The sequence below is a fragment of the Heloderma suspectum genome, chromosome 2 (genome assembly GCF_057233095.1).
Source record: "Heloderma suspectum isolate Gila_16-S chromosome 2, 16-S_ref, whole genome shotgun sequence".
NCBI classification, from domain to species: Eukaryota; Metazoa; Chordata; class Lepidosauria; order Squamata; family Helodermatidae; genus Heloderma; species Heloderma suspectum.
Genome location: NC_139459.1, coordinates 112,289,460 through 112,317,170, shown reverse-complemented (window position 1 = coordinate 112,317,170; position 27,711 = coordinate 112,289,460). Strand labels below are relative to the sequence as shown.

Below are 27,711 nucleotides of genomic sequence, written 5' to 3'. Positions count from 1 at the left end.
CCAGGCCTTTGCCACTGAATTCCTCCTTCCCCAGCTGGCACTCCCCCAAGCCCGCTTGCCACCCTCCCCAATTAAATCACACACCTCACCCCTGCTCAGCTGATTGGCACTGGGAAAAGTTGGGAGTGGCGTGCTGGGCGCTCAGTGCACAGAGAGAGGAGATTTAAATGTGTGTGGAAAGAGTGTGAGAAAGAGAATGAATGGAAGAGAGAATGAACATATAAATGAAGGGGACAGAGAGAGATAAAGAGAGGAAAAAAGGGTTTCCTTACCCACTTTTGGCTGAGGCCCATCCACTGCCATGGGTATGCAGCCTCTGACCACTTCCCCCCAAAAGGAATGGGGACCTTGGACCCCAATAAGGATTGGTCTGCTTTAGATATTCAAACTCATATGAGGCTTTAAAACCAACACTTTGAATTGTGCTCAGAAATGGATTGGTTTAAGAACTGGTTAGTAATCTAGCTATTCTGTTCTGAATCCACTGACACGTTTTAGTAGGTTACCAGATCATGAATAATAATAGTTATAGCCAATGCTCCACTCCACTTAAGGATTGGACTAGAAACTGGAGTGCTGAGCAGAAAAAAGAAAGAATGAAAAGAAGGCAGATAAGCAGCTCTAAACCATGATTTGCCTGTAGATTTGTAAGCTTGAACAATGGTTTGAGTACTAAACTAAGGTCAGTGCAAGTCATAATTGGGGATGATGTCTGGACTGAGCCTTTGTGCTTTTATTTGCTGATAACAAAATACAAATTGTAGATAGGATAGACAGACAGCCCTACATATATTTCTAATGGTCTTGGGAATTGTTCCCTAAACTGCAATATAGGTTAATATCCCTGACTATATTACCTACCTATCTCACCTTCACTGTGTTCAACTTTACTTGATGAGGAATGACAGCATTTGGAAGATCACAGTGCTCTACTAAAGAAATTGGGGCAGATGGCTGAAAACAAGAAAACACTTTGGCTTTGACAAAATAAGCAATATATCCAATAAACAGTGAAATTCAAATCATTCTGTCCCACTATGACAACAAATGTTATGTAAAGGGGAAAAGAATAAACATGCAACTCCTAAAATTTGATGTTTTACTAAAACATTATTTTGAAAAATAAGATTAAAGTCTTACAGCTTCTAAAAGTTTGCCACTTCCCCAAACACTCAGGTATGTACATACACACACGCACACGTGTGCGCACACATACATCATTTCAAACTAACTTTAGAATGTTTCATGCATGGGGGGGACTATTTACATTTTTTATTCTTTTAAGTTGTTTCTTATGGTTATAACCACAGCAGAATCCAGCACTGGCCCAAGACTAAATCGTGTCCCTCCTGCTAGCACTATCACTTTAAGAAGTCTTGCTGCACTATTTCTGCCCCATCTATTCCCCCATTGTGGTGCCGCCTAGGAGCAGGTCACTTTACCCTGCAGCATGGCAGGGCCAGCCTTGGCAGAATATGGCAAACTTTATTAAACAATTATTTTGTGGGACTAATTCTGAAAAGGATATGAATTAACATTTTGACAAACTCTGCAGTGGATAGGGTTGATTAGTCAAACCCCTTCTAAGATATCCCCAAACATTGTTTTTCCTGCACGCTGTTTTTTCTTTGTTTTTTAAGTTTCCCAAGAGAGTCAGTACAGAAACTTGGATCACAGTAGGATGTTGGCCAGTCCAATAGATTCGTCATGAATTGGACACCACCATTAATGCAGTTCCATTGGTAGAGGCGTTCAGAGCACCGTCTGGTCCAGTTTTATTGGATGAGTTTCAGTTACTGAGGCCTGAGGATGTGGACAAGGTGCTTGGCCAAGTCCGATCGACCACTTGTGTGCTTGACCCTTGCCCTTCATGGCTTATTAAATCCAACAAGGAGGGGTTGTCCGGCTGGGTCCAGGAGGTTGTAAATTCCTCCTTGAGAGAGGGAGCGGTGCCTGCCGCTTTAAAAGAGGCAGTAATTACACCACTCCTGAAAAAGCCTAACCTGGACCCAGAGGATGTTAACAATTATAGGCCAGTGGCCAACATCCCCTTCCTGGGCAAGGTGCTTGAGCGGGTGGTTGTAGGACAGCTCCAGGAACTCTTGAATGAAACGGATTATCTAGATCCATTTCAATCGGGCTTCAGGCCTGGTTTTGGAATGGAAACTGCCTTGGTCGCCCTGTGGGATGACCTCTGCCGGGAGAGGGACAGGGGGTGTGCGACCCTGTTGATTCTCCTGGACCTCTCAGCGGCTTTCGATACCACTGACCATGGTATCCTTCTGGATAGGTTGTCTGGGTTGGGAGTTGGAGGCACTGCACTACAGTGGTTCCGCACCTACTTGGATGGCCGATTCCAGAAGGTGGTGCTGGGGGATTATTGCTCTGTGCCATGGCAATTATGCCATGGGGTTCCACAGGGCTCTATTTTATCCCCCATGCTGTTTAACATCTACATGAAACCGCTGGGAGAGGTTATCCGGAGGTGTGGGCTGAGGTGCCATCAATATGCAGATGACACCCAGCTCTACCTCTCTTTTTCATCAAAACCAGGTGAGGCACTGGCTGTTCTGAATCAGTGCCTGGGCACGGTAATGGACTGGATGAGGGCCAATAAACTGAAACTCAATCGAGACAAGACAGAGGCACTGTTAGTGGGTGGTTCGTCTGCCCGGCTAGGTGATATTCAACCTGTTCTGGAGGGGGTTGCACTCCCCCTAAAGGATCAGGTTCGTAGTTTGGGGGTGCTCTTGGATCCAGAACTGTCACTTGAGGCACAGGTGAACTCAGTGGCATGGAGCACTTTTTATCAGCTTAGGCTGGTATACCAACTACATCCTTATCTGGACAGAGATAGCCTAGCTACAGTGATCCATGCTCTGATAACTTCTCGTCTGGATTACTGCAATGCGTTATACGTGGGGCTGCCTTTGAAAATGGTCCGGAAACTTCAGCTGGTCCAAAATAGGGTAGCAGGATTGTTAACAGGGACTGGCCTGCGAGCTCATATTACGCCAGTACTTTTCCAGCTGCACTGGCTGCCAGTCCATTTCCGGGCCCGATTCAAAGTGCTGGTGTTAACATTCAAAGCCCTTAACGGCTTGGGGCCAGGTTACCTGAAGGATCGCCTCCTCCCATATGTGCCTGCCCGGACCTTAAGATCATCATCAGCGGCCCTTCTCCGTGAGCCCCTGCCAAAGGAAGTGAGGTGGGTGGCTACTAGGAGGAGGGCTTTTTCTGTTGTGGCACCCCGGCTCTGGAATGAGCTCCCTAGTGAGGTTCGCCTGGCGCCTACATTGTATTCCTTTCAGCGCCAGGTGAAGACCTTTTTATTTTCCCAGGCATTTTAGCATTTTAGCTTTCTAAATTTTTATCTTTGCTGTTTTAAATCTGTATTTTAAACTCCTGCACTGCTGCTAGGTTTTATTGTGGTTGTATTGTTATATTGTGGTTTTAATGTTCTATATATTTTAAATTGTTTTATTGTGTGTTGTTTGGTTTTAATTTTTGTGAACCACTCAGAGAGCTTCGGCTATTGGGCGGTATAGAAATAAATAAATAAATAAATAAATAAATAAAAATAGGTACTTGATACAGGTACTTGATTCAGTTTATGCATCTTTCTCATGCAACATCAAATGATATGGGCATGTCCAGACATTACATAGCCCCCAAGTTTCTGTCTGAAGTGGGACTGAATGGGCTGTGGGCTCCCCTCCCTATCCCCTTAATATAGGTAGAACACTGGGGGTGAATCAAGGGATCCACACTGATCCTTCTGACCTTTATCTCCCAGGGTCAGTTTAAATAAGTGCGGAATTTCCCAGTTCACTCAGAACCTTCTATATACAAGTGAGAGAGAGCACATGTCTCCTGAGGCACACTACCAAATGTGCCCCAAATAAAGTCCCAGGGCCATGGTATAATGTCAACAGGTCCTATTTTAGTCACCAGCCATCCTTTTAATTAGCTGCTTTAAATCATTCTTCCCCAACTTTCCCAGTCTTTGTGGTGTTTTGGCATTGATGCAGAAGGGAGAGTGAAGTGAAATCAACAGACTCCACTCACACTAGTGACATTCTTAATACATGCTTTTAATTGAACCCCTAAAGTAACAAAAAATATGCAGCCTAAAGACGACTGCTGCAAACTGCTAATAAATAGTGCTGGGACTTCAATCTTCGATCTCATCAGCAATTTATTTCCATTAGCCCAGCAACCTGTTCTGCAAACCAGAAACAACACATGCCACGTACTTATGTGCTATGTGAGCATGAAAGCAAAAGAAAATCTCAAAGGACCTCATAGATTTGAAATTCACATACTTCCAAAATCTACACGCTCAATCAGGGCAAACATTTAGCAGAAGTCAGGAATATAGGTTAGTTTTTAATTCCCTCTAAACTTTTTTCCCTTTGAATTTTTATTTAATACATCACTTGGGACACAACAATGCCCTAGTTCCTCAATGTACAAGAGCTGTGGAATTAGCAGACTAGCCTGTTTCTTATATGTAGTTCTGAAGCGTTTGCACTGCATTTTCCTTAATACTACAGTTGCATATTCATTGCTATATTTTCCTTTAACTGCTGTCACTTAAATTGTCATGCAGAACAGGGCAAATCAGGGTCAGTTTATGTAAGCGGTATCACTCTGAAGAACTTCATCAGTCTTTATTTCAATGCATTATGCAAAAAACTTGACATTAAGAGAGCCTTAACTGACAGCAAATGAAATCAATCAGCAAATCACTAAGCCATAATAAACTCGCTCAAGTTGTAGATAACCCTTCCTTCTCCAGGCTTTCACCTAAACACGCCTTCAAATGATATCCTTCCCCCCCAAAAGCTGACAATTACATTACAAAATCCAGTGTTAATATGGTATAATATTTCGCATCGCCTTTTCACTTCCAAACTATTCATAAGGATAACAAAAGAAAACCACTATCAAGACAAATTACTGAAATAATAGGCTGTTTTCATGATAAAGTTACATAAAAGATGCAAAACACTGAAATCGTAAAAGTAGGTTTCTAAAAATGCAGATAGGAGGCAAACCCAAGTAGTTCTGTCCTTACTAAACTCAATGGCAAGACTAAGGCAGTTCAGTCCTCAATCACTGTTGGCCAATATAGCCCTCCTAGCATGGAGGGGGGAATTTTGTTCAGTTCGTGTTTTGATATGAGCTTACCAAATCGAACTTCGTGAATCAATATGTGAGCTAGAATGCAGTAGTTGCACTTCTCAGAATTTTACAATGCACTTCTCTAAACAAAAAAAATGTGCATATTAGAGGAAAATGAGCACAAATGTATACGTTGGGGCTAATGTGAATTGAATGGATAATGTACACAAGAACCAGCCATTGTGCACATTTACCATGCTTCATGGAGAATGTGAATATAATCTGTTCATGAAGAGGAAACATCCTCCGGTCCTTATACATAATCTCCAAGAGGCCTTGGGGAATGGGCATATCTAGACTGCATTTTGCACATTCTCCAGGCAATATGCACATTTTCTGGTCAATATGCATAGTTTCCAGCAGTCCTTGAGGCCTGTGCATATCTCAACAGTGTTTTGTACATTTTCTGGGCAATATGCATAGGGCAGTATTTAATAGAGCCTATGCACACGAGGCCAGCCCTATTGGGCTCCGGTCCGCATGTGGCACACTTTCGCCAGCCCAGGTCCACGCGCGCCTGCAATATTACACTTCCAGGGGCAAGCCCCAACACATGCAAAACATGTATTTCTGGAAGGGCCAGGTCACACCCCTTCCAGAAATGTGCATTTTCATGCATGTCCGGGCTTGCCCCCAGAAGTGCGATATCGTGGCTGCATGCGGGTCAGGACGGGCCATGTGCACATGGCCCCTACTGGATACTACCCATAGTCTCCAAGGTACACTGCAGGATGTGCATACCTCAGCATAATCTGATCATAATTTTGTAATTTGCCCGTGCAATAAGCATGGTCTCCAAGAAACCTTAGAGAATGTGCAGAAATCAGCAACATAATAAAGGGATTTCAGTATACTTTGTCTGCAAATGATGTTCAAGAATTTTCATAAGTAACTAGTAACTGTCAGATTAACCTGATGGATTAATTCTACACAATGGTGCCATCTAGAAATCAGTCTGGTTCTAAACACGCCAAGATTGAAAAGAAAGATGATTTCTGGGATTATAGAAAACAAGACTCAAATAGAGCTCTCTCCGTGTGTCTGATGGTTTCTCTGTCCTTCTGCCTTCAAGTTTATGGCCTGGTCTACATGTGCAGCAGAATGAGGTAGTAGAATGCAGAAGTGGCAAAATGGCAAGTACCTTTACAGACTGCAAGTAGTAATTATATTTTTGATTATTCGCTTATGTGAAAACCATGTGCAAGTAGAAAAAAGATGGACTAAACCTCTCCCCCTCCCCAGTGTGCTAGTTCTTTATTTCCAGGGTTTTTTTATGTGGGGGAGAATTCAAAAATATTATTTCCACTTTTGAATACAGTCCACTCTCTCATGTCAGGATTCTATCACCTCATCCTTTAGAAACTATTATGCATCATGTTGGAGATTACGCATATTGGCTGGAGAATGTGCACAATGTGCCCTCTGAACAGATTATATGCTCATTCTCTGTGAAGCATGGTGAATGTGCACAATTGCTGGGTGTTGTGCATATTTACCATTCAACACACATTTACCTCCTAAGATCTCAATTAGGGGAAAAAGCAACAAGCTGGTAACCTAAGAGACTAAACATTCCTCCCTCTACGATTACACAACCAAATTACACTGTTTGAAAGGACAGGAGGGTTGGAAGCAGGCAAACATCTCATAATCTGGGTGTCACCATTGAGAAGTATCTACCCTGGGCCAATACTAGGGATGGGCGAATGAGTGATGTTCGAGGTCACTAGGATTCTCCAAACATCGTCTCACCACTCGTCTCATGCCCAATTCTTATTTGTGTTTGCGATTGCTGCTCACTTTGCGTGAACAGGAGATCTGCAAAAATCAAGAGATTTGTGCAAATCTCCTCCATACACTAAAGTGGGGCTGATTTAGTCTACTGAGGGAATTTGCACAAACCAAACTGGGGATCAGGAATGAGACATGAGCATGTGTTTGACAATTTGCAAATATTTTTGGTGGACGTGCACTCGGGGCTTTGAATTAGGCATGCTCACAGGTTTTGCAAGCAAAAATGACTTTCTCATACATCCCTAGTCATTTTGTAACTAACCTGTGATAGCAGAAGCACCTGAAGCACGGCCTCTGACGAAGACCTCAGCAACAAGGCAAGTTCATATGGGAGAGGATGGTGCTTCCATGTCATTCAGGGCTTTATAGAATACCTATCTTTGTTCCTGGAAGCAGGCTGGGAGTCCATGCATATCTATCAGCACTGCAGTAACATGCTTTGAGTGGTGAGTCCCAGTTAACAACCTGGCTGTTACACTCTGAACTGGCTGTAGTTTGGTTCTGAAACAGCTGTAGCTTATATATACAAGAGGTATATACAAGCATGAGCATTCTGGTGTTTGACAACACTGTATTTGTATCTTCAGCAAGATGAATTGTATTAAAAAGGTTAAGATAAGCTAGTTAACTGTGCTACATTGTTGATCATGAAAATCTGTGTATTTTACATGCCTGTACAGAATCAAAGTTTGAATGGAAAATAATGAGGAGTGCTACCACCTGGAAAAGGCACTTATCTTTGCCTTGAAAAGTATTCTACAGTACATTTTCTAAGATGCAGTACTTGCCTCAATGTTCTGAACAGACAAGAAACAACATAATTATCTTAGTATTTGTAGATAGATATTTTCCCTTGGGGCTTGAATGCTTATTTTCACAGAACTACTAGCGCTATTGAAAGAAGCAGAAAATGTAGTAGGAACCTAACATTTAAAGTTACATTTATCTTTGCCCAATTGATTAGAAGCGCAGCTTTTGCTTCTGTGTACAATACGATATGATAAGCCATGACTACATCATACATGGATGCATAATTTACATAAAATAAATGGAGGACATAAGTCCTTTATAAATTTATAATGATTATATTCTATCACTCAGAAGTGATGTCAACATTCTATTCTGGTACTATAAAACTAATAACACCCCTCTTACGTTTCTATAGCAGTTTTCAAACAAAAGAATGTCAGAGTGGTACAACAATTGTAAATTGTACATAATTTGTATGTAGCCTGTCTCCTGCTGCATCGAGCTACAACTCCTGAGGTAAGGAGAATCAATGGTGAGAATTCACCTTTTCAGTCTCTGCATTCCTCACACAATTCCTTCAGATTTACACCCTGGAAGCCAACATCCTCTGGCAGATATCTAGCCATTTGTGAAGTAGAACACAGAGAACTGAACATACACACCATAAAAACTAATTGAGGAAACATATGAATATTATTCTTTAAGGACAGGGTTTTATTTTATTTTAGTATACTAAGTCATCCTAATGGCCTACAAAACTAATTGCCCCAAAGTAACCTTGAGGTGGGAAAACTAAAGCATACACATAAATCATGTTACCCCAGTCTAAGAGTTTGATCATCAGCCTATCACCCACATAGGCCTGGTTCAGATTTAATGGGAAACCATGGTTTCTTGCTATATATATAAGCTGTGGTGACACACACACCCCTTCTTCTTTCATGGCTGTGTGAAGAGCAGAAGCTTCTGCTTCTGGTATTAAATACAACTCCCCGTTAAGTCCAAACCCAGGAAACTGTTTGTTTCAACTCTAGTTAGTGAAAAAACACAATCAGAAACCATGTTTTGATCCTGGTTTGTTCTCACTAATTAGACTTTAAACAGATCATGGTTTCACAAGTTTGAATGTAACTGGGAACTAGGGTTTAATTTAATATTGGAAACAAAAGCTTCTGTTCTCTGGTACACAAAAGAGGGAGGGAGGGAGGGAGGGAGGGAGGGAGGAGTGTCCAAATCCTTGCCTTATTCACATAGTGAAAAACCATGCTTTTCTATTATATCTGACCAGGTTATAATGTTTCTGCATGTAAACACAAACACGATCCATTTAAAAAAGCTAATCAGGAACCCCAAAGAATTATGTCAGAAGTGATGCTTAGTCCTTATTGATAGCAAATACATTATATCAGAAGTGGCCATAAGTCAGCAATATTTGTAACATTTTCTCACCAAATTCAGAACAATTTTACTCTGTGGTTGCTTTGATATGTGGTTGCACTGCTTGCAATCCTATCTTTATGGTAGTTAGGATGGTAACAGCTAGAAGCAGGACGTTTATGGCTGTGACCCCCAAACTCCAGAACCTTCTTGAAGAATTTAGTAAAGGGGTAGCTTTTTCTAGGCTTCTGGAAAGATTATGAGATTGTTCTTATGAAGCATTGGTTTTTTTCTCTCTCTATGGCTATTCTAGATTTGTAGTTTGTTTTAATTTTTAGTTTTTATTTCAGACTGTTTTATGATTGCATATTTTCTTGTTGCAAACAGCTTTGAGCTACCACTGAAAAGTGGCATACAGATCTTTTAATCTAGATTAAAGGACTAATAAATGCCCTAACACTCCTCAAACTTTCTATTAAACACAAACGCTGGCCTCAGCTGCTTCTGAAGCTTTTGTTCTTTCTGTAAATCTCATTTTCAAACAGTAGTTAGGTGACCACCATTGTCTTTGTAACATCAAATGTTTTAAACAAAGGAAATCAGAATTTTGTTTAAAATTCACCCTAAATCTACAAACAAGGGCCTTTTTATACCCTAGGGATACACAACCCAAATCACTGCAAGGGGCAGTTTTATATTTTACAGAGGGTCACACTGATATGTTGATCAAGCATTTGTGTTAGAATTGTCCCCTTCTGCATCCTAGAACAGCCTCTCTGTTCTCTCCCTGCACTACCATAGGTCATTCTAAATCCTTCTTTGTGCTATCCTTCCTTCCTCCTCTCCAGTCCATAGTTCACTCTTTCTCCTCTCTCTGCACTCCATAGTTCAGGGATATAGAACTTCCTGCCAAGTTTGGTCCACCAGGCCATCTGGCCCACAGGGCCTCAGGTAAGGTCCTGCCCCCAAAGCTCCCCTGAAGCCCCACCCCCTCAGAAGGGATAGCAGGCAGGAGAGTAACTGAGCTGAAATTCCACACCATAATTTTATGAAGCTCTATAACATCTCCCCTTAAGTCATCCTTTACAAAACTAAAAAAAAAAGTCAGTGTTTCCTCATAGGAAAGGTGCTCCCTCCTTGTAGGAAAGATGCTGCCCCTCTCTGCACGTTTTCCAGCTCTACAATATCCTTTGCCAGATGGGACAACCCAAACTGAACGCAATATTCCAAACATGGCTGCACCAACAGGTTTATATAAAGACATACTGGCAAATATTGGCAGTTTTATTTTCAATCCCTTTCCTAATAATATCTAGCATGGAATTTGCCCTTTCCACCACCACTGAACACTGAGTTGATGTTTTTCTTGAGCTATCCACTTTAACCCTAAAATCTCTTTCCTAGTTAGTCTGTGCCAGTTCAAATCACAGAATCATAGAATAGTAGGGTTGGAAGGGGCCTATAAGACCATCGAGTCCAACCCCCTGCTCAATGGAGAAATCCAAGTCAAAGCATCCCTGACAGATGGCTGTCCAGCTTCATCTTGAATGCCTCCAGTCTGGGAGAGCCCACTACCTCCCTAGGTAATTGGTTCCATTGTCGTATTGCTTAAACAGTTAGGAAGTTTTTCCTGATGTTCAGCTGGAATCTGGCTTCCTGTAACTTGAGCCCATTATTCCGTGTCCTGCACTTGGGGATGATCGAGAAGAGATCCTGGCCTTCGTGTCTGTGACAACTTGAAGAGCACTATCGTATCTCCTCTCACTCTTCTTTTCGCAAGGCTAAACATGCCCAGTTCTTTCAGTCTCTCCTTGTAGGGCTTTGTTTCCAGTCCCCTGATCATCTTCATTGCCCTTCTCTGAACCCTCACCAGTTTGTCTGCATCCTTCTTAATCTGTGGCACCCAAATCTTTACACTTTATATGTAAAGTTAGGGTGTTTTACCCCAACATTCAATACTTTATGATTACTTTACTTTGGTTTGTCATTTTGTTGCCAAACAAGGTTCAGTATAAGTGAATGTAGAGTGATGTGCACTGGGGCAAAACATTTCACATATAAACTGATGGGCTCTGAACTGGTTATGATTAACCAGATGTAAACTTTGCATGTGCAACTGAATCCTGGAAGACAAGGAACAGCAGAATATAATGATTATTTGGCTCCTCCACCATTGAGGACTGCAAATAGTAAGAACGTAATGCAGGCCTTATGCTGGTCAGACCTGATAATACACTATGGAGCATATTTGTATTATATATTATTCTGGAGTTTGATGTCTGCAAAACTCTTTGCATTTCTTTTTGACAAATAATGTCAAAATAATCGAGTACTAATTATGCCATTTATTAGCCTTCTGTTCATTTACTGTAGCTCTGTTAGGCTCTCTTAGGTGACAATGCTCAATCATCCCACATGGCAGCTCTATTATTGTGCAGTGTGACATCAAGTTTCCTAATCATTCTTGAAGGGCAACATTCTTAACATTGCTGAATGATTCTGATTACATTGCAAACTCTTCTTCATGTAAAGCATGTTACAATTGTCACAACTATTGGCCTATTTCCTACATTAGCAATGAGTAAGGTTTAGACTGTAATTCTGTTCACACTTATTTGGGAGGGAGCCCCCACTGAGTTCACTTGGAGTTTCTTCTGAAAAAACATGCACAGGAGTGAGCTGTTAGGCAGCTGCTAGGGCCAGTTATGGAACTTCAAAAAGCCATACGTGGTTCTGCTTCCATAGAACAGGAGTACAAATAATCAGTGTCCATGTAGTTTAGGACTGAAAGTTGAGGTCCTTTGTTGCTTTTGATACAGTTTAATAGAACAAATTAACTGAACAAATGTAAAATGACATTTAAATCATGGTCTTAAAAATAAACATTTCTGTTTAAAAAAATAAATAGTTTAAACAATAAACATGGCGACTGCAGTAGGAAGACTACTTCACAATCTGTCAACTACAGCATCACCTGTTTCACTTCTGATCTTTGTGGATGGGATCAGCCGTGTTCAAGATTGCCACAAGTATGTAACTTAGGTAACAAAAAATATGTAATTTTGGGGGGTAAATTATATTTTAAAAAAACTTTTCTAACCCCCCAGAGAGTTTGGCTATGGGGTGGTATAGAAATGTTATTCATAATCATAAACATTACAATGAAGAAAAAGCTCTACAAGACATACAACAAGAATACTTGATATTTATACTAGTTGAAGGCCCTTCAGTTCTGGTAAACTGGATCCTTTTCCCAATGCAACTCAATACCACCCTGCACATTAACTCAGCTTACCCATTCCCTAAGGGAAGAGGTGGGTGTAACCCACAGCCATTCAATTATAGCAGAAGGTAAAAGGGTGCAGTCACAGGTCTCATTGAATGGAGGCTAAAAGTACTCCCAATCCCTAGCAACTCCAACCTTGAAGAATAAAACCCTGTTCTTATTTGCACAACCTTGCCCTGGTTACTGTTTCTTGGTCACATTTCAGTAGGGCTATGCACCGCTTCTGTCTGAAGCCTGAATAACGAGGCAAAGTAGGCTGATTTGGAGGTGCCTCATCTTGCTATGAAGCAGATCAGAACAGCTCCAAGGTGCCCCGAACCAAAGCAGGTCATCTATGAGGCGCCTCGATCTGCCTCGTATATTCGGAGCTCTTCTTATGCCTTTTGAGCAGCCCACACAGGCTGTGTCCAAAATGTATCAACTTCTGAAAGATCACACCGAGGGAGGGGATGAGGGAGGAGAAAGAGGAGAGGATGCGGAGGTACCAAATGTATCAATTTGAGAGAGATCTGGTCACCAGGAGAACCGAGGTAGGGAGAGGAGATGGAGGAAGAGGAGGAGTGAGTGAGCTTTGCTGCGAGTCTGCCTCTGTTTGCTCATTGTGAGAGAGGTGGTGTTACTGGAGAGGACTAGAAGCTAGAGCAGTGGTCTCCAAAGTGGGGTGCATGCACCCCAAGATGATCCACTGGGGTGCATGAGCTGCCTGATAATTAAGCAGCCTCCTGCTGCCATGACAAGCTGCCATTGTGTGCAATGATTGTCATGGCAGTAGAAGCAGGATGGGACGGGAGCTGAGAGGGAAGCTCCGTGGCATTTCTCTCTCTGCTCCAGTCCTATCGTGCCTGTGCTGCAGCCACTGGGAACAACTGCGCCAGTCTCTGCCAGGCATGGTAGAGGAAGCTTAAACCCTTCCCACTCTCCTTTGGCAGAACGAAACCAAGAAGGAAGTGTGTGCTATGACAGCTCTGTTAGTGTCTCCCCACCCCACCCTTCTGTAATACGTTTACTGATCATACTTGTTGTATGTTCATTTAAAAATCCAGAAAATTTCACTGTACTTGCTTATCTTCTCCCCCGCCCCCCCCTGCACACACACCACTTTTCAATTCTCTCTCAACCATTAGTTTGCCCTTACTCTGATTCTGTCTAGATTGTATGTATGTACGGGTGTGTGTGTGTGTGTGTGTGTGTGTGTATATATATATATATATAAAACTTTCCTTGTTGTTGGCTCCCCTCCACCTCCCCTTCTCAATTCCTGTATTCCTTCCCTTCCCATTTTTGATCTCTTTTCCCTTAAAAAAAAATTAAAACCCCTTTCTCTTCTGTTAGGATTATAGTTAGTCTCCCCGCACCCCTGTCCCAACCTTTGCTTGTAGTTTAGCATTTGCTTTTCTTTTGTTTGCGTGTGCGTGTGCGCGCGCACATGCTTGTGCTGTGTGGACAAGCAAACAGTGCATGTCAAAGGAGTGCACACAGTCCACATTTCCAAAAACAGTGAGCAAAGGACTACACACATTAACTGGTATTATTTAAATAATATAATACCACACTGTGTGTCAGGAGCCTCGTGTGGCGCAGAGTGGTGGGCGGCAGTATTGCAACCGAAACTCTCCCCACGACCCGAGTTCGATCCCAGTTGAAGCTGGGTCCCAGGTAGCCGGCTCAGGTCAACTCAGCCTTCCATCCTTCCGAGGTCGGTAAAATGAGTGCCCAGCTTGCTGGGGGAAAGGTAGTCACGACTGGAGAAGGCAATGGCAAACCACCCCGCTACAGTCTGCCATGAAAACGCCAGCAAAAGCGGCGCCCCTCTAGGAGTCAGCAATGACTCGGTGCTTGCACAGGAGGAACCTTTCCTTTCCTACACTGTGTGTTGCAATGCAAGCAAACCCAATATGCGGCATCTTTGAGGTCTTGGCAGGGGCAGAGGTGGGCAAGGTGCTGTTGTGCCCTCCTGGCAGGGTTGCTGTGTTGTTTCCTGCCTCTTTTAGTCCAGCAGAAAACAATTGTTGCTCTTTGTTCAAGTCAATGTACCCACCTGGCAGGGTTGCTATCTTTGTTTATTTCCTGCCTACCAGCCAGAGTTTCCCAGCTCTCAGCCAAAGAGACCCTGACTGTGAATAGGAAAGTAGTATTTGCACTTCAAAGAAACCTACAGCAGAGTTTAGGGATAGTGACCTCCTCATTGCTTCAACACCTAACTTGATTATCCCTTTATGAACTTTGGTTTGAGTTTCTGAGAATATCATATTTTACCTGTGCCTTGCACAAAAACTAGTGGGCCAAACTGTCTGAGATTTGGCAAGTGGGATGCCCTCCAGGGGGACTGAGCACTCCCCAACTTTCATGCACATCTGTGCAAGCAGTGAAAAGTTATAGCTCTTTGCTTTGAGAGATTTCCTTGAAAAAATCAAATTCCACCTGCGCCTAGCACAAAAAGTACTGGGCTGAATTGCCTGAAATTTGGCAGGTGGACATCCCTCCAGGGGGGCTGAGAGTTCCCCACATTTCATGTACGTATCATGACAAGTGAAAATGTTATGACCATTTGTGTTTTCCCATGCAAGTCAATGGGACAACGCCAAAAATGAGTGATTCGGATGTCCGTATCTCGCTTTGAATTCGGATTTGAGTCAAAGAGGATGGGGTCTTAATTGGTCCGAAGTGAAGTGGGGCTGCTTCGGAAGGTCCAAAACGGCATCCAAAGCGAAGCAGGGGGTCCATGCACAGCCCTACAGGGCCGCAGGTTCTCCACTCCTGCATTACAGTATGATAAATTGTTAGGAGAGTGGAACAGAATGTTGAGAACTATGTATAAATTGAGTTCAGCGTAACACCAGCAGTTGGCCATTTGGAAAATGTTGCATAGCGCAATAGTTGGTAATTCAGTATTCGTATAACCTCGCCACAGAACAGTACTAAAACTTTAAGGTGAAGCAAAGTGGGGAAACAGTTAAAGTGTCTGCATGTATGTGTTGAGGGAGAGGTAGCAGGCATAAGGAACAATGAAATAAATATGACCTTCATCTGGTTTAACTGGATTATAACCCCTTCAGCAGCAGGGATCCTTTATTCTACTTCTAATAGATAATTCCAATTTTCTGCCCGCAAACCCTTGGGATGAATCTAATCCATAAATAAACAAACAAATAAATCATCTGAATAATGAGATTTTTGTAACTTCAAAACATGAAAATGTTGATTGATAATACTTATTAACTTTTAGTTTTTTAATTCCAAAAAAGGTTCTTGCCATTAATTAAGGGACACAAAATCGAAGGCACAGTTAGTACTTATATAATACTGAGACAATTCATACACAATATGTACAATATACGCGACAAAATACATGTGTACAGCATTTTAATGATGGCTTCCCTCCTGTTTATACAATTTTGATTGTATAAAGACTAAGGCCCAATGAAATCAGTTTTACTTACTTTCAAACAGTTTAGGATTAGATTACTTATTCCTGTTTTTAAGACTATGGGACATAGACATCTGGATAATCCCAGAATGACAGAGCCAAAATATTTTCTGTCATCCCAAAAATAAATATTATTCTTGTCACTTAGCATGCAATGTGGTCATGCAATTCACTCTGAGGCTACAAACTTTAGATTGGCTGCTGGAAATCAGTAAATGCTCAAGGTTACAACCAGTCTGGTAGTGAAAAGGGAACCTAACTGTAGAGCATGGTACATACAAGTGAACACACTCAGGGATCCTCCTCCATCAGAAAAATAAGGCCAAACTTGATGTGATGTTAGGAGAGTTGGAGAACTGTGATTCCAGCAGTCTTTTAAAAAAAATGTTAAAAGCAGCCACAGGAAGGGCTGCAATATTAGGTGATTCAGTACTGGCAGGACAGGGGATTAACCCTTTCTGGCCATGCCAACTATCCCCGCCCCTCCCCACAGCTATTTTTAGCATGTGTGTTTTTTTTAAACACATGACATCATATCATAGACATCCTGACATCACATCTACTTTGGTCCTAAACCAATGCCCACATCCAGTTCTAAGTCACATCTTTGCATTTCTGTATCCAAGCAATGCCCCCTTATTCAAGGCATTTTATGCATCTCCACAGCGATGTCCCAACCATGTTGGTTTCCAAAGGAATATTTTTGCCCTCTGGTTTCTCTGCCACAATCATTTTAGTTGTGCAGGGAGTAGTGCACAAGCCCAAGACCAAAGCTCAGAGCTTTAATAACTGGTTTTAGCAAGGGCAAGTACTGTGTCTGTGTGAGAATGGATCCTTCCACAAAAAACATTTACACCTATCTGTTGGATCATTCAAATTAAATAGGACGGTAAGTAGGGGCTTTCATTCAAATGTAGGAGGGCTGTTTTTTGATGTAGATTCCTTGACAACTATATTCATTGTCCATTTCACTTGTCCGAGTACTCTCTTGTCATCACTCAAGAGCCAGAAGGTGTCAGTCGCTAAGCGGCAAAAAAAATCAATAACCCTAGAATCTTTTTCCAGCATTTGAACAAGTCCAGCTGGTGTGAAAATAAACAACTCTAGTGCACCCCACTCTTGGTCCATTTCTCCTGTACCACCCAGTGCTGATGACAGCCTTACATATTGATCTAGGGACCGTTTCTTTATTATTTTTCCCTGTTTGAAAATAATATGGGAATAAATAAATCCTGTACTAATGACAACTTTAAAAAGAAACGGGCAAGGCATGTTTTCTTCCTCCTGACCACATTGCTTTTCAGGTATATTAGGCATATTTTTCTTTGCTCAGTTCTGACCGCCTGGGAATCAGGCTTCCTGCATAGAGCAGGGGGTTGGACTCGATGGTCTTGTAGGCCCCTTCCAACCCTATGATTCTATGATTCTCCAGCTCCTTAATACTCCATTCAGAATATCAAAGTGTTATTCTAATAAAATGGTTTAATTCAAGTACAAGTGAGGAAACTCATTTTTAAAATTACTGGCCACAACATTATTGAAGCTTTCATTTCTAGCACTTGTGGTTTTTGAACATTTTAGTTGTAAAGAAAGGTAATTTAAGAATCTAACCTGGAATGCTACAACCTCTGGCCCGCCCTTCAGCCCTTCCATTGCAAAGGTCTCCAGGTGCAGCTTAGGTAGCTGCAGGGTGAAGTCATTCCTGGTTGCCGCAGTCCGTGACAGCGAGATCTGATCTCTGACCTAAAAGGGAAAAAACAGTATCAATGGTAATTCCCCTTCAGACACATTAACTGGGATGAAGTGGGTCCCCTTGAGTCCACTGAGTGGACTTGCATTGATCGCTGGACCTGAAATCCATGAATAAATTTAGGACTAATTGATTTTTCGTTGCAAATAAATCTCTAATTCAGAGTGCTCGGAGAGAATGTTAAGAAGAAAAAGCATCCTCCTCTCTAGACTGAAATGTGATGGGAAGGAAAGTCACTAAAGGCTTCTTGTCCAACTGGTGCACAAAATTCCACAAACAAACCCACTGTTCACAATGTGAAGCTGTAAAACTGCACACAGTAAGCACATTATCATTGCCTGTTTTATTAAATGAAGTATTGCCATTTACCCTACAGCAGCAAACAAACCATCCAAAAACATTTTCTTGAAAGCAATTCCTTTGACATTTGAACAAAGGTCTTATATTAAACCTTTATCAAAGAAAGGCCTTGATTTTATTTTTAAAAAAATAGTAAATTAGGCCACAAAGCTATATTTAACAATGATACTGTTTTTAAAACTTCAGCTGTTTGAGCAGCGTATTAAAAGCATTACAGGTGCCTACAAAGACTGGCTCCAAACGTCAACTAACTTCGCAGTAGACTTCCTGAGCAAATAAGTAGCTCTGAAGGAAATCAGTATTATTTTCCAATGCCCAAGTAGTTTGGATTAAAGTATTGCAAGAGGCAGAGTTTAAAGAAACAACAACAAAATGCTCAGCATTGTAAATGAGAGATAACCATACTTATATAGACAAATATATTATCTTATGCAATTGGTATTGTACTGCCACCTTCTGTCAAGGTGAGAAATACCTTCATTCATTATGTGTTCAATAGATATTCAAAGTACGACAACATTATAAACGTATTTTTACCACTAGTTTCCATGCCCACATTGGTTTCACATCAAAACAAACTATGATCATTGGCAAACTTACTAGGGAGTAAGCCCCATTGGACACACTGGCTGCTATCAGACATCATAATAAACCATAGCTGATTGTGACAGAAACAAGCAAAAGCAAACTTTGAGATCACACATTCTCCCATCCTCCTCTGGTGCAGCTGTGAAGAGATTCAAAGCTTTTGCTTCCATGTTTAATTAACTGCAGTTTATTCTAATGTCTGAACCCTAAACTGGGGTTAATCTGCACTATGTTTTTGTTGTTGTTGAAACAAGCCAGCTTCATAACCCATGCTTTGAAATTGGCTTGTTTCAAACAAATCATAGTTAAGATTAACAAGGGTTTGGACAGATGACAACTTGTGGTTAATCAAAACCGGAAGCAAAAGCTTCTGAACTCAATTGTCTCAACCACTGAAGAAGGTGAGACAATGGGGGCGGGGGAGCATAAGAGCCCAAAGCTTACCTTGGTCAATTCCTATCATGACAAGCCATGGTCAATAATTACATCCAAACACAGTGTATGGGACTTACTTCTGAGCAAACAAACATAGGACTTCACTGTAATTTCAGTAATTATAAGCAAAAGGTCTTTACATTCAGCATATATTTCCAAATATGAATACTCTCTACATATCCACAGCATATGAATACCTCTATTCCTAATTTTACCCTAGATGGGACCAATTACCACACATTTTACTAATATCCTTATTTTGCAAAAAACAAAACAAAAACCCCATCCAGCAGTTAAGCTGGACAGTATAACCTTGTGTCTCCAATTTATGATAAATGTTAATACACTCTTTCAAATAAAAATTATTTCCCTGCAGCAACATTTTTTCTAATAATTTTTTTACTTCACAATGGGAACAGAAAAAATGAGCCAATGGCATATACAAAACATACTTATTATTTCTGGACATTTCAACAGCTGTATTTATCTATACACACTGAGGTACTAATGAACACTTAGAACACTCTACATAAAAGTAATGCCACCATAAAATCACATTCTGAAATCCAATTTAGACTAATTTCAAATCTTAGGTGATATTTCTTTGTTTCTATTACAAGTAATCATATTTTAAGAATAGCTGTCCATTTTGTGGATTACGGTCCTAAATATTTTCCTCATAAATCCTGTAAATGTTTTAAAATTATTCATTTCACTGTTACTTTTTATATTTGTCCACACTCTCACACACACTAGTGTGCGTGTGTGTGTGTGTGTGTGTGCGCATTCTACAGGTATGATGTGCAAATGTTAAGGTGGGATTTTACAGGTTTACTGGACTGTGTACACACACACACACACACACACTCACACATTCTGTTCTATAGTCTATGGGAATAGGGAGCCTTACATTTCCCTGGCTGACCTAAAGAATTCTTGTCAATACCTGTGGCTGCCAAGCGTATGCACTATAATGCAATTTTTATAATGGCATAGGTCCTCCACACATTTCTACACATACTGTTCTAAGTTCAAGATAGAGAGTCCAGTGGAACAAACACAGTCTCCAGGGCCTTCTGTCAGCATGTGTAATTTTGTTCAGACATTAATCTTGCCTAACATAACGCAAACATGTTATTTTCACAATATCTATAATAATATATATTTCACTTGATTTGTTATAGTTTATATATGCTAACTTTTCAGTTTTTTCATTTGTACCCAATATGCACACAGATAAAAGAAAACATTAATGTGGATTAAGGTACTAAGAATTTATCAACATCAAACCACCAGTGTTTTTTGCCTTCTACCCTTCTGAACCATAGTCAATAGATCTAAATATTTTACTGCACCCTGGCCAATTCATTGTTTGATGTTTAAAAACGCACCCAGAATCAAAGAAAATTTATTAAATTTGAGCCCCCAAATGAGATACTATTAGCTTTGAAAGTCAAGTTTAACTGCGATATTGATGATTCTCTTTTTTCTGTGACAAAATTCACCAGGGAAATCCCTGATGTCAAAGTACCAAAGCAGATTGCTAACACTGAGGAGGGAGGGAGGGAGCAGAGGGAGGGAGCAGAGGGAGGGGTGGGGGAGGTGAGAGAGTGGGAGGAAAACAATATATATGCTATGTAGGTATAACACTGACAGCAGCAGGTCCTTTAACCCCATCCCTGTCTGGTTCTGTTCTTTACCACCAGAGTATAGCAGGACAATAAAGCAAACAACATGTATATCTTTAAAATGCAGTAAGTGTAATAATAGATCATCATCAGAAAGGAATGTGATTGTTCCTTAGATATAAACCTCTGGATACCGTAACTCCCAAGCACATGTTTTAATGTTTTTAATTATTTTAGATAGAAAGGGTTGTATTTTTCCCATTCAAAATGTACATGAATAATGCTTTGCTTAGCTACTTTAACAACAAACAAACAGGGGTTTCCTTCTGATAATTGCCCATGGTATGCATTAAATGCAAAACTTATACAGAGTGAGGGAAACAGAAATGCTTTACTTACAGATGTTGTTTTTCCAGAATGGCCCTACCAATTTCACTTTGGCCCAGCTCTCACTGTGATAGCAAATCTGACTTTGCACTATGCGGATTGCAGGTGGGGGATCATCTGACTGAATGCATAAAATAAAATCCCTCTACAAGAAAACCAGTTTGTCAAGGAGAAGAGTTGTAACCTGGCCTTCTTCCTGATTTACTAGCTTTCCACATGAAGGGATTAAAAAAACAGTATGGAGGAGCATTCCATTGTGAGCATCTCCTGCAGTTTGAAGCACTACAGCCCAGCCAGTGTTGAAGTTGTACTATGTCCCAGTATGTCACCTAATCCAGTGTACCTATAGTAGAACTTGCTCCTCTATTGTTTTTATCTACAAAACATTTTCCAGTGTTGATTTGCCACTGTAGCACTAAACTGGATGCAAGTAAGTGCATGGTTAGAGTCCCTAAGGCTGTTGGGTGGAGAAAACTCACCCTCCAACAAGGACCCTTGAAGAAATGAGGCCCTTGCTGGAGGGCCTGCTTCCACCCTGTCTCCCAAACAGTCATTTTCCTAAATGAAATCTGAAGAAGAAATGAACCGCGATTCAAATTAACCAAATATAAATTAATGTTTTCAGGAAGAAAAAGTTATTAAAACAATTTTAAATCTGAAAAAGAGGGAGGGGGACAGCAATAAATTCAGTGCACATCCCTAACGTAGGTGCCTATATATGGGAAGGAAAGGGATATATGGGAATATAAGTATATTTAGAGGTGATGATGCAAAGGAAACCTCAAGACTAAAGGCCTATGCAAACTTATTTGTACCTACTTTCTTCATTCTGGAAGTGAACACACACTTTTCTGTGGAAAACTGATACGAAACTCTTTAGGGTGACAAGGGGAAGGGATAAAAAGCCTGGCTTGTAATGAACATTTCTATTTGACATCATATCCAAGGGCAATTTCCATATGCAGACAGAATGTGGTATGCCTGGATATTTTACATATGCAAACAGATGTTATAATTCCTAAAAATCCCTTATTTTGACATTGTGGGAAAGGGGTGTTCCATACACTGAACATAAGCTGATTTTGGCAGAGAAACCCACTGAAGAGGAAATGCGTTGGACATGCCCATGGTGTGCACCGTTGGATCACAGTCTAACCCACAGGAGGGTGTCAAGCTGGGAAGGCGTTGAGACATCAGTGGGGCAGTGTGAGAAGCTACCATAGAGAAGAAGTAACCATGCAGTACATGCAATGTCAGAGGTGGGCCTCTGTTCTAAATAATCTGTCTCAGTCTTTTTTTTTTTCTTTTTTCTTTTACAGAGCTTTGTGAACTGATACTTTAAAAATAAAAGGTATTCCAGATCTTCACATTTCAGCCAGAGAGGGGTAGGCAGAAAAGAAGAAGAATGAATACAAAATATAACTTTCAAAATTAATTAATTAATTAAATAACATTCAACCATATTAGTGAATTCATCCAATTCTTTTGTACCATCCTTAAATGGAGGGTTTATTATTTTGGCCTTTCCTGCAAAAGGGAGTCAAGTGGGTAGGAACTGAGTAGCTACATCACCACCCTATCATTCCTCTATAGATAGCAAGCCTGCAAGATTACATTTTCTGTATTTCCTCCTCTTCACACATAGTCTTTTAAGGGCGCAATCCTATGGCTACTAGACAGTGGCTAGACGACCATAGGATTGCTCGGTTCCCAGAGAACCGCCTCCCCACCCCTGCTGCCTTGTAGGTGGCATGGATCACCCCTGGGCTCTGGGCTCGTAAGAGCAGTGCAGAGCAGGGCAAAAGGGGCATTCATGGGGACGGGGAGGGGCAGGGAGTGTGGAAGTGCCGGTGCAATGCTTCCTATACGTCATCTGGCCTCCCCACCCCAAGCTCCAACCTCCCGTGGCTAGACAGCTGAAATCGGCTGTCTAGCCGCAAATGCAGGGCAGCTGGAGCCCGGAGGAGAGGATCCCCTCCGTGCTCCTCTCGCCGTGCACTGGAGGCGGCCGCCTATCCCGATAGGATTGCTCCCTTAGGCTGCATACATACTATAGCTTTTCAGTTACATTAAGGCTCTGCACAAAAGCCAGTGTGGTGTAGTGGCTAGAGTGTTGGATTGGGAGTCGGGAGATCCGGGTTCTAGTCCCCACTTGGCCGTGGAAGCTCATTGGGTGACTTTGGGCCAGTAACAAACTCTCAGCCCAACCTATCTATCAGGGTTGCTGTTCTGAGGATAAAATGGAGAGGAGGAGGATTATGTACACTGCCTTGGGTTCCTTGAGGAGGAAAAAAGGCGGAATATAAATGTAACAAAATAAATACATACATACATAAATGGATGTCAACCATTGTACAGACTTCCATTCTATGTGTAAAATCCAACACAACGCCGAGAGGAGACCCAGTGAAATGAATTTGGCTTAAGTTAGTCATGACTAACTTAAGTCCCATGCATTTCAGTGGGTCTGCTCTAAGTAGGGCTTATGTTGGATCAAGTTACAGAACTACAAAGAACCCCTAAAAAACCTGTTTGACCAAAGTCAATTGTGGGACAAAGTAAAGTGAATATGGGTACTGTGGGCAATGATGGCTCTATCCTACATCCCCTTAAATCACTGAAAAACATCCAGCTTTGAAAACAGTATGCTAGTTGCACAAGCTGCACAGCTCGAGCCAATGCTGGGCTGAACCCATTCCCAGAGGATCTTCAGAAACATGCAAGGGATCATTGCAGTGCTAGGCTACCACCTCCCAGTACACTGCAGAGTCAGAAGTGTACTGAATTTGCTTCCAAAATCTCAGGGCGCAGATGCTGGCTGGGGATGATAGGATATGCAGTCTAATATATCTCGAGGCCACCAAGTTAGAGAAAGCTTCTTACCAAAAAACACTTAAAACTTATTCCATGTGAGTGGAGGCTGTCTGAGGTTATTCATACACTGATGCCTATGCACATGCTCAAAAGACACATCTTCTTTGCTAGGAAAACAGCTCACATGAACAAGTATCAAAAGCCAGGCATCTAAAGAACTGCTCTCCTCTGATTAGGTGTTGGCTAATTCAACAAGGCAATGCTGCACAAAGCTATGAGAGATAACCCAGGCCACAGATCAATGCCTCTATGGAAGGGTTCACACAACCAACAGGGTTTGATGACCAATTACCAGTCTATTTTCACTAATGGTATTATGTCTTGTAAGTTCGGAAGAAATGTTACTACCACCTACAGAGGAAGAAAAATCAGAAAAGGATGCCAGCCATTATTATATATTTGACCAAGACAGCCTGCACGTGGATCCAATCAGACCGATTTCTCAGTAGTGCATTGAATGTGATGAAATAGACACAGGAACTTCTAGAAATTAGCAAGTTTTACAAGTTTAAAGGCACAATCCTATGCATGTCTAGGCAGAAAAATGTCCTACATGCTGGGAGCAGTAGAACATTTTTCTACCTAAACGTGCATAGGGTTGCCCCTAAATCTAGTCATTTTAGCCATCTATCTGGAGAACCCATGTCTGTGTGTTTACAAATCTGTAAGTCATGTGGAATCAACTTTACACTGAGGCAAGAGCTAAAAGATCTTAATTTTAGCCACATGAAAATGGACCTTGTTTTTTCTATCTAGCACCAACCAATTTCTTTGTTCATAGCAACAAATTTCCTTGCATAAAATGATCTAATAGGAAGTTAAAGTCTATTGATAAAGGCCAAATACAAATCAACATTGTAGTTAGTAAACTATTGACAGGTACTTGACATGTGTTTTAGCCTTTAGAGATTGTAACATATATTCACATACTTTGGACAGATAAATGTAACTTTTTGGATACAAATAATATGAGAGCTTTCAAGATGAAGCAGATAATGTGCATCTTGGTGCTTCTCTACCCTTACATGTTTACTTTTGGAGGAAATAAATCTGTGTGTGTGTGTGTGTGTGTGTGTGTGCGCGCGCAAGGGGGCTGGATAAAAAAAGAACACTGTTCAGAATTGACATCTCTGCTTCTGCGAAGATGACCTAATGCTGGCCCAATCAGCTGGGTCTGTCTAAACCAAGGATGGGAATGTGTGCCCTCCAGATGTTGTTGGACTGCAACTCCCATCATCTCTCACTATTGGCTATGCTGGCTAGGGCTGAAGGGAGTTACCATTCAACAATATCTGGAGAGCCACAGCTCCCCATCCTGGTATAAAGCAAACTGTGCTGGTTAAGTAGTCATTGGCTATACCCAATTCACCACCAGGGAGCTACAACTATTTAAAAATCAGTTTTGGTGTTTGGTGCAAGAGCTTCTGAAAGTGAATTGTTGAGGAAAAGCCATGTGCGCTGTTGCTATCATGATGGACTAGGCCCCAGGAGGCCCAGGTTCTCAATTAGGAGGCTTACTAGGTGACCTTGGGTAAATTGCTGTCTTCAGCCTAACCTAACACCACTGGGTGGCTGCAAGGATTAAATGTGGGGAGACCCATGGACACTGCCCAAGCTCCTTGAAGGTAGGATGGAAAACAAAAACAAAAGGTATGGAAAACAGTAACAGGTCAAAGCCCTTAGCTTCAGCTTCCCAACAACCATTTGAACTGCATCATCATCATTCCCCCCCAACACACACACACACAATTTCACAGATTAAGAGCAGAAGCTGAAATACTGTGACTTCAAATCCCAGTAAAGCCATGATGGAATATTTGAGCCTATGACCCAGTTCGCATATAATGATAGCCCATTATGAGCAAGTGTGCTGCCTCCTGTCCATTTGCTGCTTCCACTTAATTTTCACTTTTGTGAAGTGGGATGTTCATTGTCAGGTGTGAACCCAGAACTCTGGATTGTTGAGGGGGAAACAACTCAAGAGTTTTAACCCAGAGTTCCGGGTTCGCATGCTAGAGTGAACAACCCAGGAACAGGGCATTCTTGGGTTGTTTACAAAAGCAGAAGTGAAGCAGAAGCAGTGAGTGGATGGGAGGCAGTGCACCCCGCTCACTCCTACACAGCTCCAACCAACAATGGGTTGTTTAACCCATAGTTATTCATGGCACGCAAACCAGGTCAATGTCTAATTATTAAAGGTTTTTTCCCCCTCATTATCTGGGGGGGAAATAAAAACTTACATAAATTTTCAATGAATGATTGAAATGAAAAGTTGTTCCCAGGCTGTTCAGAATTATAGAAGCAAAAATAAAAGTTAATCTGGATATCTGGATATTTTATTATATACACCAGGCACATGGGGCCCGACTTTTGCACTGCACAATCTACAAGTGCACCATGGCTAGAATACACTGTACACTTCCCTGCAGGGTAAGACTGGAGATATGCTCTCTTTCAGGAAGGTCGTTTGCAATTACTGACCTTCTCACCGAGGAACCCCTGATAAGCATCCATGGAACCCTGGGGTTCCTAGGAATGCAGTTTAAAAATCACTGCATTAATACAAGGGGAAAGTAGAGGCCCACAGTTCTTTGCAAACCCTGTTGCTGAGACAGATTCTGAAGCAATGTTTGAAGAGTCTAAGTCAAACACACTGTAAACTAGCAATAAATATGTGTTTTTTTAATCATACTACATTTAATATTGCAAAAGTTGTTTTAAAAGCCATGAATCACATCAATTATATGTAGTCAGTGGCACTGCTCATGTGCTTAACACATCTGAGTTCTAAAAATTCAAGCAGTCCTAACCAGACAAATAGGATAGAGTAGGTTTTTCTTGACCATGTCTAGGGCACATTGTTTTACTCAAAATGACATACAGAATAGCCTTTTAGGGTTGTCACGGTATACAAATAACTTTCAGGATAGGATGTTGGACTGAATGTCATTTCACTCGCTTCTAATCCTATAATTCTGTGATACTGTTTAACAATGTCCAAGTGACTTGCTGAAACCACCACATGCAGATACCTCCTCAAAGTATTAGGGACAGAGAAAGCCCTACAGATGTTGAGGGATGGCTACTGTAAGGATTAAAACACCATAAGGTTTTAACTGTCAAAATCTGGATGAGATAAAGGTCTGGGTGACCTCAACATTCATACTGAGGTTGCTTTATGTGGAGCAGTTCAGGCCATCATAGCTACTATGATGACCATGGGACTGTCCCATCATGTCACCAGACTGACACATATAGCAAGATACATTCTTGACTTGGTTTTCTCAACTGGGCAGGAGGATAGTTGTCTGAGCGTGGGAAAGCTTTCATGTATGCTTTAGTCAGCTAGGGGGGCCCCCTCAGTGTTTTATTGGGTCCTCTCACGCTTTTTAACATTTACATGAAACACTGAGTGAGGTCATTGTGAGGTTTGGGATGAGATCTCATTTATCTGCAGATGACACTCAACTCTATTTCTCTTTTTCATCCAGTTCAGGTAAACTGAAGCTCAATCTAGACAAGATGGAAGTCCTGTTGATGAGTGGCTTATTTGCCCAAGGTACTGGTGTTCACTCTGGGTTGGATGACTCTCTCCTGAAGGAACAAATTCACAGTCTGGGGGTGCTCATTGATCCATCTTTGTCAGTGGAGGCACAGGTTGCCTCTGTTGCATGGAATATCTTCTACCAGCTTAGGCTGATGTGCTAGCTGTGACCCCACCTGGCTTCAGAATGCCTGTGCTCGGGACTCCTGAAACGTATTCTATATGTATCTGCTTTTGAAGATGGTTTGGAAACTGTAGCTAGTTCAAAATACAGCTGTGAGGCTGTTAACTGGGACTAGGCATTATGATCACATTACACCTGTG

The 27,711-nt window shown here is 41.5% G+C and overlaps 1 protein-coding gene across 12 annotated transcripts in view; it reads right to left on the bottom strand.

The window, feature by feature from the left end:
• Positions 1-27,711, bottom strand: part of CCDC171 (coiled-coil domain containing 171) — a 247,239-nt gene that overhangs the window by 48,295 nt on the left and 171,233 nt on the right. For 11 of the 12 annotated variants that reach the window (XM_084834548.1, XM_084834547.1, XM_084834545.1 and 8 more), the window contains one exon: positions 17,433-17,564. In XM_084834548.1, the coding sequence (XP_084690674.1) occupies positions 17,433-17,564 (132 nt within the window). Of the gene's footprint in view, positions 1-15,380; positions 15,521-17,432; positions 17,565-27,711 lie in introns of those variants that run through there. The other variant, XM_084834551.1, reaches the window with a different exon arrangement.